At 40.0% G+C, this 13451-nt stretch overlaps 1 protein-coding gene across 2 annotated transcripts in view; it reads left to right on the forward strand.

Annotated features, from left to right (window-relative positions):
• Window positions 1-1264: 1264 nt before the first annotated feature.
• MYOM1 (myomesin 1) overlaps window positions 1265-13451 on the forward strand; it is a 121593-nt gene continuing 109406 nt past the window's right edge. Inside the window, exons 1-2 of one of the 2 annotated variants that reach the window (XM_006071064.4) lie at window positions 1265-1457; window positions 5625-5949. In XM_006071064.4, coding sequence (XP_006071126.3) covers window positions 5648-5949 — 302 coding nt within the window. In that variant the 5' untranslated portion in view covers window positions 1265-1457; window positions 5625-5647. The remainder of the gene's footprint in view (window positions 1458-5624; window positions 5950-13451) is intronic. The other variant, XM_044934795.2, reaches the window with a different exon arrangement.

Below are 13451 nucleotides of genomic sequence, written 5' to 3' on the forward strand. Positions count from 1 at the left end.
GAATTATAAAGCAGGCTACAATAGTGGGTCTGTTCAATATTTTGATAGATACAAGCTATCTATGTTAAGTTGATGTAATATCACATGAATCACATCTAATACCACACAGAATATATGCTCAGTACATATATTCTAAACAATGAGCTTTCAAATTATTACTACCAGTAACAGTAGTTGACATTTACTAAGTCTTCATTTGATGCAATAACTAGATTAAGTGTTTTCTCTGCATTATTGATCTCCACAGCAGTCCCATAATTTAGATGGTATAATTCCCATTTTATGTCTTCCCTGGTGGCTCAAACGATAAAGCGTCTGCCTACAATGCGGGAGACCCGGGTTCAATCCCTGGATCAAGAAGATCCCCTGGAGAAGGAAATGGCAACCCACTCCAGTATTCTTGCCTGGAGAATCCCATGGACAGAGGAGCCTGGTGGGCTACAGTCATGGGTTGCAAAGAGTCAGACACGACTGAGCGACTTTACACACATTCCCATTTTATAGAGAAAGAAAATGAAGCATAAGGAGAAATAAACTGCTTAAAGTTACATGGCTATTAAGTGCCATCAACGGCCTAGAACCAAGTTTTGGTCTGACTCCAAAGTGCAGGTTCTTGACACCAGGTAACATCACCTCTGAATTTGTGAAATGGTCTAAAATCAAAGAAAGAGAATCTCTTGTTAGATAGAGTGACCATACTCTGACTTTAGGTAAGATAAAAGACGCTGCTTCTTAAAGGCTTCAGTTAATGAACAGGGAATCAAAGATTCAAGCTTGAAGCTGTACTATGACCTACTTGGTAAATTTTCCTGGAATGAGAGAAATAGTGACTGGGTATCATCAAGGCAAAGTTTCCACCACATGTAACGCATTGCCTCTAGTCAGCCCCCTGATCTTTCTTCACGTTGTGTCTCCTAAATGTATTGCTCATGGATTATGAACAGCACATTCAGAACCATATCTTGGTATTAAAATTCCATGAAGTTCATTTTGGGAATCAGATTACTACACCTATTTTTAGCTCATAACACAAACTACTCTTTCTATTACACTTTTAAATATGCTGTGGTAAAATGATGTTGAAAATAACTCATATAGCTAAATAAAAGCCCTACATTTAGCTTAATCAGACCAGACCCACCGACTGGCATGCATGTCAATATATTACTGTGGCAGCTACCTGCCAGGGCCTTCCTCTTCCTTTCCGTTCAGGACTGCAATCCTCATTTGCTGCTATATTTATCTACTCTCTTAGCCATAAAAGGCTGGCTGTGTGGCTCTGACATTCTACTGCCTGACCACATGCATTATTTTTGAACTGGCCCCCAGGGTCCTGTCTTTTTAGCCCTGACTCTTAACTTTTTCTTGGATTTGACCTACGTGGGTTTTTCACTGTCTCATCCAGCACCCACCGTCACATCGGAACATTTCTACCACCATCAATCCTTTGCAAGCTGGTAAGTGTGACCTTGAGGCAGAAGAGTGCACTTGATGTTTTATGTGCTCAACAGCACTGCGGTATGTGTGGTTTCTGTCTTCTGAGCTCAGCAGTTTTCTCCAAGAGATGTCAGAATAGCAGAGAAATAGGAAAGTGGAGCTCCAGGGAAGGAATGTGAGCAGCAGAGTGCCAGTTTGTGCTGGCACAGCCCTTCTCTCAGATCAGTGGATTCTTTTAAAATTAAGCTACTGTTCCTGGAGCTATAAAAAACTGTAGCTGTCTCAGATAGAACTGTAAGCGTGAGTCAAGTACTCTTTCCAAGTTACAGTTCGGCGGTTTGGTTGAAATCTGGAATGGGTGAGGAAACAGGAAATCATGTGTTTTCCATCCTCCATAAGCCTACAGTACTGCCTGATTACAAATATGATCAAAAGGAGTAGGTTAACTCTGAAGTCTCAAGTTTCTAATTCAGTGATTTTTGCCCTGACAATGCCATGTGGATAAATGTAAGGGTGCATTGGGGGTATTTCTAATTGGAAAATGGCTAAGCAGTATTTCAGAGGCAATGCAGATCCCTGCATCATGACCCTAAAGTTCACACTTTCTGTGAAGAATTTTTATAGCTCAGCCCCTAACTCCTATACAAAAGTATTGTGTCACAATACAACTATGGAGTTAGTGTTTCTTCCTAAATTCCCAAATTATTTTCAGGGGGAAAAAAACAACAACAACACAGGTCTTAAAGGAATAGAAGACAACCAAACCATCTTTCCTCCCAATGCACCCTAGCTGTCATGTGTTGGGGGATAATCCTTACTTACTTAATGAAGAGAAGGTAGTTGTACCTTCGTTCCAGAGGTCAGAGCTGTGACAACCAGCTCTGTTGACATAAACCTGTTTACTTGCAATATATTATCTCTGTGCTTGGAATATTCAGTACTATTAAAAGTAAATATATTGGAGGAAAATAGAAATAAAGAGAATGGAAAATAGAATTGAGGCAAGACATTTAAAGATTTTATTTTGTGAAAATTAACAGCATTTCAAGTTATTTGGATTCTGAATTTAGCTTATAATACACAAGAAGGTCATTCATTGTTTATTTGGACATCATTCAAATAACATTTTCTGTGTTGCAGTATACTATGTATCATTATGCAAATTTACCAAATAGCTTTATAAATGCCTAATATCATATACTTCTATATTAATATAGTCTACACCTTTTTCTATAAAAATTAATCTAATGATTATTCATTATACTTGATCATTATTCTGTATATTTTAAAATAGAAAATAACGGTCTATTTAAGGGTTGAAGCAAAAGTTGTTTGCTGGTAGCTATTTTTTTCCTCCTGGGAAATGCCATGTAGACTGATATCTTCCATGAGCCTTAACATAAATATTTCTGGAGTGAAGTTTGCTGGATTTTCTTCTCTAGGGAATACATGCCTACTTTTCACTTCAAATAAAAAGATTTTAAGCTTGACCCAAAAAAATGTAGCAAGTTTAGAAAGATTCAGTCCTCATTTAGAATTTTTTAAAAGATTTGAAAAATTGATTACAACTGATTTTACATGTAAAACATTTAGGACATGCACAAAAGCTTTAATGATGGAAGGGGGTGGCTTTCATAAAACGATTACTTCATCCAGGGTTATTAGTATGGCTGATAGGCTCCAGTCAGTGGACAGATTTCTAAAGAAAGATAATGCAATCTGAAGTCTCCCCTCTCTATGCTAAGCAAACCCATCTTTGATTTTCAGTAGGACTGTTAGCTCAAATTCACAATGCAAACTGCTACAGTGCTAACAGACTTTCTTCTTTAATACAGGAAGACTAGGAGGCTTTATATTCTTAATGGAATTTTTCTGGTTTGACACCATCTTTTTGAACCATTTGTGAGATCTGAGAGGGCTTGTTATATGGCAATATAAGCATCCTCCAGGATCAGTCCTAGGACTTTCATTCTCATCTCTTTTTTTTGGCGGGGGGGTGGGGTGGGGAGGGGACTGTATACTATCTATATGCTGGTGAGTCCCAAATGTAGGTCTCCATCCTGGACCTTTACCCTGTATTCCTGAGTCACATGTCCAACATCCCACCTTATCTCTCCACTTGGGTGTCTAGCAGATATCTCAAATGTAAAATGTCTCAAACCAGGTTCCTGCTCTTCCATCCCAAACTGCTGTTTTCTTACAATCCTGCTCATCTCAGTTCACAGCAGCTTTAATCTTCCAGTTACTTAGGCAAAGTCCTTGGAGCTGTCACTTACTCCTCTCTCTCTTTCATACCCTATTCCAGAACTTTCAGCAAATACTTTTGATTCTACCTACAAAATATGCAGAGTTGGATCCCTTCTCACATTTCACTGCTACCACTATAATCTTTAGCCTGGACTATCGCAGTAGGGTTGCCGTAAAAAAGCACCAGAGACCAGGTGGTTTAAACAACAGAAACTTATCTTCTCACAGTTCCAGAGGTTAGAAATCTGAGATCAAAGAGTCAGCTGGGTTGGTCTTTTCTGAGGTCTCTCTCCCTGGCTTGCCGATAGTCCATCTTCTCATGTCTTCCCTCTGCATACATACATATCTGTGTCCTGATTTCCTCTTCTTATAACGATGGCAATCATGTCCTATTGGATTAGAACCTATCCTAAGAACCTCAATTTAACTTCATTTCTTCTGTAAAGATCCTATCTCTAAATCCAGTCACGAGGTTAGGACTTCAAATACGGATTTGGGGAGGTACAACTCAGTCCATGGCAGCCTTCTCATTGGCCTCCTGGCGTTCACTCTTGTCCCTCAGCAGTCTATTCTCAGACTCAGCAAGAGTGTTTCTCAGCTCAGAACCTTCCAATGATTCCTTACTCCTTTCAGAATAAAAGTCAAAGTCCTTACACTACCTGTAGGACACTACCCTCCTCCCTCCCCACTCCCTGACATCATCTTCTGTACCTCTCCCTGCACCCTTTCACTCCTCACAGCTTCACTGGCCAACTTGCCTTTCCTGGAGTACAATGCAACAGGCAGGCTCACAGCCCCCCAGTGCCTGTGCAGTGGTCGTCCATCCAGAATGCTTCTCCCGTCCCAGATATTCTCATGCTCAGGTGTCACCTTCATGCTCAGTCATCACCATTATCCCTGATGATGCTGTTTAAATGGCATCCCATTCCACATTCCTGTTTTATTTTTCTCTATAGCATTAAGCAAGTTCTAATATACCTTACACTTTATTTTCTCTATTTGTCCATCATCACTTGCAATAGAATATAAGATTCTATATAGGGTTATCTATATAGAGCAGGAATTTTGTTGTTTTGTTCATCTATCTCCTGGTCAGGAATAGTACCAGGCTCAATGTAGGTGCTCAGTAATTATTTGCTGAATAAAAACCACATTGGCTGGACACAGACTCTCCATTATTACACAATCTCTCAGGTAAAGTCCCCATCAGAAGGAAATGCCAGAAAATTTGAAATATATATTATTAAAGTGGGCTTCCAGGTGGTACAGTGATAAAGAATCTGCCTGCCAGTGTAGGAGAAGCAGGAGACCTGGGTTTGATCCCTGGGTCGGGAAGATCCCCTGGAGAAGAAAATGACAACCCACTCCAGTATTCTTGCCTGGGAAATCTTATGGACAGAGGAGCTTGGTGGACTACAGTTCAAGGGGTTGCAGAGAGTTGGACACAACAGCACATTTACGTGTATCCACATATATCCATTGAAATAGCACAACAGGGAAAGTTTGTAAAGATCTCCAGGTATTTAAAAAGAAGGCAGCACAATGATAGAAGGAGGTACATCAGGGCTGTGAAGCAGGGAGTTAATTGAGTAAACAGCTAAACTAACCTTCACATTATTTTCCACTTCCACTTACTCTTTGGAAGAAATAAAAGGGTAGTAATTTTCACCTACTGATTTAGATGTCTTGTTCTGGAGAGTTAGTTCCTTAAGTGAAGTGAAGTTGCTCAGTCGTGCCCCACTCTTTGCGACCCCGTGGACTGTAGCCCACCAGGCTTCTCTGTCCATGGGATTCTCCAGGCAAGAATACTGGAGTGGGTTGCCATTTCCTTCTCCAAGGGATCTGCCCGACCCAGGGATTGAACCCAGGTCTCCCGCATTGTAGGCAGACGCTTTAACCTCTGAGCCACCAGTTCACTCAAACCGGTTGCTTTCTCACAGCTTGCCTGGATCCCTGGGGGCACATGATGTCTCTGCCGTTTTACCAGAAACTTCATCAGCACTATGACCGCAGCTACCGCAACAGGGACCTCAGCACCACCATGAGCCAGTACCAGCAGGAGAAGAAAAGCTCAGCCATCTACACCCATGGCTCCACCGCCTACAGCAGCCGCTCATCCGCTGCCCACCGTCAGGAGTCAGCGGCCTTCAGCCAGGCGTCCGCCGCATCCTACCAGCATCAGGCCTCCCGGGCCTCCGAGTTTGCCCTCTCGTCTGCAGCCAGTCACAAGGCGGCATCAGCCTATGACTATGGCTACTCCCACGGGTATGTGAAAGCAGCCTTACAAACGTGGGGCAAAGCCGTGCTCTCTGAATACCCCACCCCCACCTTACGCCCCAGGTTACATTTTCATTTCTTCGTGGGTCCGGCAGCCCTACCTTTAAACCAGGTATGGAGCAAGGTCAAACCATGTGTTTGGAAGGCTTGGGATTTATGTCTTGGATTCCCCTTTCCCTTGCTTACCTGAGTTTCACAAAGAGCTTCGCAGTCGCCCTGGGGTGTCTTGCTTGAATTGCCAACTGCGATATTGCTAGAAGCCGAGAAGTTTTGCCACAGGTTGTGTTCAACATTCAGCAGCAGCAAAGTTGAGAAATCACATTTCTGACACAGCAGGTTTCCTGGCCCTCTCAACTTTCAACTTAGATGAGAATAGGATTAAAAATTCACAGACCACAGGAACCCAAACTGCAGCAGAGATGTGTTCTATTCTTTCTGTATCTGAAAGCCAGCATCAAAATTCCAAACTGTTATTCAAGCAGCAAATATTTTCTTTAGCCGGAGCATTTTATAAAAACGTGGCCGTATCTCAGTCAGCTTAACAATACCAGGAACAAACCTATATTCTGACAGAATTATATTTATCAACCCATTGCCATGAGGGAGACCCCACACCAGAGGAAAAGTGAGACTTTCACAGACTCACAGGCTTCGAAAATAAGCTTATGGTTGCCCAGGGGGAGAATAGGGGGAAGAGATAGGGAGTTTGGGATGGACATGTACACATTGCTATATTTAAAACAGATAACCAACAAGGTCCTACTGTATAGCACATGGAACTCGACTCAATGTTATGTGGCAGCCTGGGTGGGAGGGAGGTTGGGGGAGAATGGATACATGTATATGTATGGCTGAGTCCCTCTGCTGTTCACACAAAACTATCACAACAGTGTTAATCAGCTATACCCCAAAACAAATTTAAAAGTTTAAAAAAAGAAAAGAAAAAGAGGGTTTCAGTAGTATTCTAGGACGAGTGGGATTTAGATGCAGGTCTGGTCTAAAAAGTAAATCAGTGTCCTGTTGCTTTGGAAACAGTCGAGCTGAGATAAATGAGGACTGTTTATCTAGAAATCGCTTAGGAACCCAGCACGTGGGCTGAGAACTGAATCTGCTTCTGAGGTCCTCCATGCAAAGAGGCAATCTCTCATTCTTCCTAAAAAAATTTCAAACAACAAACCAGCTTATTATCTTTGATATTGGAGAAGAAAGTTTCTCCGTGAGTCTGTGGTCATGCAGAGGAGGTTGTCAGAACCCTACTGCAGCAGTGTCCCCAGGAGAAGTGTTTCCTGTGAACCCTGAGGTTGGCTTCTCTGTGTCTTGTTCCAGCCTGATGAATGCTGGCTGGATCCGTACCTTCTCAGTCCAAGCCAGTTTTTATTTTCTCAGTATCCCAAGCGAAATGTGTCATGGAGATTAAAAAACACTTGCAAGATTCATGTGATTTTATTAAATGTCTATCTATAGTCCACAGAAAGGATTGTTGAACTTCCAAACGTATGAATTCCTGGGCTGTGTGGTCAGTTACCAGCTGCTGCCTCAGATCTCCTCTGTCTGGCATATATTGCATTATTTGTTATAAACAGATGTTATTTTAAGTCTTATACAATTTATGTCCACAAAATATCTGTCAGGGTAGCTGGGAGAGGTGTTTACTTCTAAGGAATTAGAAAAGTGATTGTGGAAATAATACAGTGGTTTGTATGAACAGAAGTAAGGACTGCTTCTGAAGGCAGAAACTCCTGTATCCCTGTGGGTTAATCAGCAACTGATGTACAGCTGTGCTTTGGGGGTGCGGTGCCGACCTCCTGGGAGCGTCTGCACGTCCAGTACCAAAGTCTCTGGAGTTTACCTGGAATGTGTGACGGCAACATTCTGAAATTCCACTTAAAATGGAATAGGATCGTTCTTCAATCCCACTTTCATGGGTTATGTGCGCCATGGGATATTCATGAGGACCTCGAATTGGCTGCAAATATGGAAATATTGTCAGGGAGGAGGTGAATTCATTTCTTTTGACCCTTGTTTCAAATGACCTGCTTTCCAAACGAGACAGGAATGGGCACCGTGCTATGTGATAGTACCATGTGTTCTTCTGAAGAATGTTCCATACATATGTTTAAGGATCTCACTTAGGAAAGCAGCTGTCTTGTAATAGAGAGGATTATGTTTTAAATATCCATTTTCCTGGTCCATCTGTGCTGAATCTATAGAAAATGTAGAAAATGAGTGTTTTCATTACAATTGTTAAGCTAACTCATGTACACTCATTTCATTCCCCCAATGCTGTAGAGTCTATAGAGTTTTATGAATTTGTTAAAGAGAGTTTTATTTCTTAAATTCTATTCCTAAATTCTTCTTTTAACCATATATGCACCATTCATATTTATTTACAATCTGATAAATCATATCAAACATTATTAATTGAACCTTTGAGCATCTTTGTATTTTATCCAGAAAACATTTGCTCTATTTTGTCTTTGGAAGACTTAGCCATTTTAGTTATAAACAACTTCATATAATAAACTTTCTGTAGGAAGTGGAACTATAATTATTTCTATAGTCAACCTCGCATCTTGTTCCTTCTTGCTATTTAAGTATTTATGTAGGTAGATAGGTATTTATTAATGGCTTGGTATGTTTGAACAACTCCACTTATTAGTAGAAATGTGGATCTAAAAAGAAGAAAGGGAAGATGCCAATATTTTTTCCTTTGTGTAATGCAATGTAAAAGAAAATAAAGCTAACCTAATCCTGGGGGTATTTTAGTTTTTCTTTTTTTAGACCTAGAGCTAACAGGTGCAGATAATATTCTTTGAGCATTTCAAAATCTTTATAATTCTTTCAGGTTATATTTTTTATTTTTCAAAATGGAGCAACTTTTCCCTGCTAAATGAAATCTTTCTCTTGGGGTTGTGAAGAGTGTTGTTAATTAAAACTGGTGTGGAGTTGGAAATGCAGCTCTGTGGAATGTATGTGAACACTGGGCCTGATCCATTTTTAGCCTCTCTTTGTAGTTAGATGTCCTGGTAGTAAAGTGGAAACTATGGAGATTTATATGTGCCCACATCTTGGCTGACCTCAGTTAAATCTTAAGAACAATGGCTTGTTCAGTGTCACTGTGGTTTTAGCTCAGATCGGTTACCAACTGCATTCTGAGCCAAGAGTTGTAAAATAAATTCTGGAAGGCTTATTCTAAATGCCTTTGTTCTTAGTCACAGTTAGGACAAAACTAAATTAAAGAAAGTGATTCAGGAAAACAAAAATGATACAAGACTATTCTTTTATGTTAATAATTCACAAATACTATTAGAGATTAAAGGAGAAATGGTACTCATGACCACTTTGCAACCATTATGCAAGAGTTCTTAGCCTCTGTTTGTGAATAGGTTTCAACAGAGTTTTGGATGATCTGAAATTACATGTAAAATTAGGTCCAGATGAGATTTTTTTTTTTTTTTGCTGAGATAGACCCTAGCTTTCATCATATTGTCGGAGAACTCTGTGACTCAACAAAGATCACCACTACTGCACTAGAAAATCTACATATAAATATCAGCCCCGTGTGTGAGCTGATGATCCCTTCCTAGGGCCAATATTATAGGGAATTAGGATGAAATAAGGCAGATGTTTACAGGGAATGTGGTATATGGAAACCAATGTTTTCAAAATCCTCTCTTTTGAATAAGATGGGAAGAAAAAAGAATGATTTTGTTATGCTTGATAAGTAAAATGAATAACTTCCAGAGGACAACACAGCATATTTCTTGGATGATGAGTCTCTCAACCCTCTGAGGTTATGGGAGACACCTATTGTCTGATTCTAAGCAGATTAAAATCCAGCCCTTACAGTGCTTCCCTGGTGGCTCAGTCAGAAAATAATCTACCTGCAATGCAGGAGACCAGGGTTCAATCCCTGGGTTGGGAAGATCCCCTGGAGAAGGAAATGGTAACCCACTTCAGTATTCTTGCCTGGGAAATTTCATGGACAGAGAAACCTGGTAGGCTACAATTCATGGGATCACAAAGAGTCAGACACAACTTAGCAACTAAATCAAGAGGTATTAAAATATAGCCTCTTCTCTAAAGGAAAATCCAACTATCATATATAAGGAAAAGGCACCATAGTTCCTGGGTAGAAAATGAGCATTCTGGGATTTGTCTTCCAGAATTTAAGTACCAAGAAAACGATGAGCCATATTACTTCCTATTTGGTAGGAGAAGGTCTGGGGAAAATCCAAGGAAAACAGAAAGCCAGTTATTCTTTTATCCCCCTAGAAATGGGCCAGTTTGTGGTCAGTCTTACTTCTTTAAAAGGCAACTGGTCTGTGTTCTGAATCCTCCAAACAAACCCTGAGTCCAAAGAGGGTAGCATTCACTGTGCATCAATTTCCAACTCTCACTGCTGTAAAACTGTGGCTTGTTTGAAGAGAGAACTAGAAGTAGCACTCCTGGCAATCCCAGTTTTTCATACAATTGGCAGTTTGTCATAGCTCCATAAAACTGTGGAATGCTAAAGCAGGAAGAGACTAAAAGCTCATCTAATTCAAGCTCTTCCTTCCACAGATAACGAAGCCCAGAAAGACAGGCTTCAACTCTCTGCCTCCTTTGTTTTGTTTTACATTGAAAATACTACCCATCAGTCTCTTTTGCAGGCTAAATACAAGTTTAGAGGATATAAGATACCCCAAAATGGCATTAATCTTTTGTAGGCAGGTGAATCAGGCTGTGAGAAGGAAGACATGTCCCCTTAAGGAGTAGGAATAGAGTGAGTAGCCAAAGGTGGAGGAAGGACCCAGTCACCTCCCAGCGCCCAGAGGTGAAACAGTAGCTCTGTTCACTGCTGGCCGAGCAGTGGGTGTAACTGAGCCTCCCCGCAGAGATCCGCAAGCTCTGAGAGCCCAAGGGAACCAGTGGTGCAGACTTGACCTTTTCCATACCAGCCTTTCTGGGTGAAACAGGAGAAAGCAAGAGCACCTCAAATGAGGATCCAGCTAATAGTTGATAAGTGCTCAGTGCTCAGTCCCTTAGTCATGTCCAAGTCTTTGCGACCCCATGGACTGTACCCCACCAGGCTCCTCGGTCCATGGGATTTTCCAGGCAAGAATACTGGGTTGCCTTGGCCTCCTCCAGGGAATCTTCCCAACCCAAGGATTTAACCCAGATCTCCCTCATTGCAGGTGAGTTCTTACCATCTGAGCCACCAGGGAAGCCCATATACAGCAGTGCCAAGTTGTAAATATATAGAGAGAGGCAGTTTTACAGGAAAAATGGTAGATTAATAAAAGTGAGTTCAGCTCTATTGTGGCCACTCAGTAAAGTCTAGTAGCAACGTATAGATAAGTAAGAAATGAAAATGGAGCTTCTGTTTTCAAGCTTTTGCAAACACCTCTGTGTCATGCTGGGATGACCTATCCATCTTTCAATGTCCAGCTCTTCCACAAAGGCTTCCCTGATAGCCCCAGACAGAAATTGTCTCTAAGCCTGTAAATTCAACTTTGTTTGCTCTGCTCTTTCTGCTTATCTGCCTGCCTGCCTTCTGTCCTTCCAGCCTTTCTCCTTTGATTGACGTAATACAACGCATCAGGCTGGTAGCATTTGCAACCCTACTAGACAGTAAAGGTCTCAGAAAACAAGTCTTTAATTTAATATGTAATCTTCATATCCCCCTCCCACACCAGCATCAAGCATAGAATTTTGCACACAGAGGATAAAAAGTAAGTTTTCTGTTGAACAAATGAAATTATTATGGAAAGTTAAGGCTTTCTGTTTGAAATCTACCTTCTCTTGCACCTTTTAAAATGTCAGCTTGTCTGTGTACTAAGTTTATGCTTAATGTTACAAGAAACAACTTAACTCTTTTCCAAAGCAATTATATCATTTTACATTCCCACACCAAGGTACAGGGATTCCAGCTTATCCACATTAGTTATTTTCTATCATTTTTTACAGCCTGTCTTTTAGGTATGTGGTGGCGTCTCACTGTGGTTTTAGCTTGCACTTACTTAATAGCTAATGATGTTGACCATCTTTTTAATGTGTTTGGTAGCCATTTGTGTACTTCTTTGGTGAAATGCTTGTTCAAATCTTTTGCCCATTTTTAAATTGGATTTTTTTCTGCTTATTATTGAGTTGTCAGAGTTATTTAAATATTTTGTATATAATTCCTTTCTTAGATGTATGTTCAGAAATATTTTCTCTCATTCTGTGCCTTGTCTTTTCATTCTTTTAACGGTGTCCTTCAGATACCAGAATGTTTCTGTTTTGATAAGGTTCGATTTGTCACTTTTTTCCTTTTTTAGTCATGCTATTAGTGTTATATCTAAGTAAAATTTGGCTTATTCAACATCATTGTTGTTGTTGTTGAGTCGCTAAGTCATATCTGACTCTTCATGACCCCTGGACTACAGCACGTCAGGCTTCCTTGTCCTTCACGATCTCCTGGAGTTTGCTCAAACTCATGTCCTTTGAGTCGATGATGCCATCCAGCCGTCTCACCCTCTGTTGTCCCCTTCACCTCCTGCTCTCAATCTTTCCCAGCATCAAAGTCTTTTCCAATCAGTCAGCTCTTCTCATCAAGTAGCCAGAGTATTGGAGCTTCATAGAGTTTCTCTTATCTTTTTTTCTAAGAGTTTTATAATTTTAGCTTTACATTTAAAAATACCCAGTTTGAATTATTTTTTTGGTATGTGATGTGAAGTTCTAAATTCATCCCTTCACATATACATAGACTGTTGTCACAGCACCATTTGTTGAAAAGACTATCCTTTCCCCCTGAAATCATTTAGCTCCTTTATCAAAAATGTATTGACCATGTATGGCTGAGTCCTCTCACTGTTCACCTGAAACTATCACATTGTTAATTGACTATATCCCGATACAAAATAAAAAGTTTTAAAATAACAATAAAGAAAAAGAGCTTTGAAAAGAAAAAAAAATCAATTGACTGTAAATGAAAAGGTTTATTTACAGATTCTCAATTCTGTTGCATTGATCTGTATGCCTGTCCTTAGACCAGTACCACGCTTTCTTAACTACTGTTGCTTTATAAAAAGTTTTGAAATTGGTGGATGTAAGTTCTCAAACTGAGTTCCTCTTATACAAAAAAATTTTTGCTTATGTAGTTCCTTCATATTCCCATATAAATTTTAAGATCACCTTGTCAATTTCGATGAAGACAAAAGTCTTCTGGCAATTTGATAAAAATTATGTTGAAAGCATAAATCAATTTTGAAAAATATGCCATTTTAACAGTGCTGACTCTTTCAATCCATGAACATGTATATTTATTTATTTAGATCTTTGTTTCACTTATCATATAATGTTTTGTAATCTGCAGTGTAAAGTCTTGTACTTCTATGTTAAAATTTTTCCTAAATATTTTATTCTTTTTGATAGAATTGTGAGTGGAGTTGTCTTAATTTTATTTTTTCATTTTTCACTGCTAGTAAACAGAAGTGCAATTGAGTTTTGTTCTTTGATTCTGTATCATG

This window comes from Bubalus bubalis, chromosome 22 (assembly GCF_019923935.1).
Source record: "Bubalus bubalis isolate 160015118507 breed Murrah chromosome 22, NDDB_SH_1, whole genome shotgun sequence".
Taxonomy (NCBI): Eukaryota; Metazoa; Chordata; class Mammalia; order Artiodactyla; family Bovidae; genus Bubalus; species Bubalus bubalis.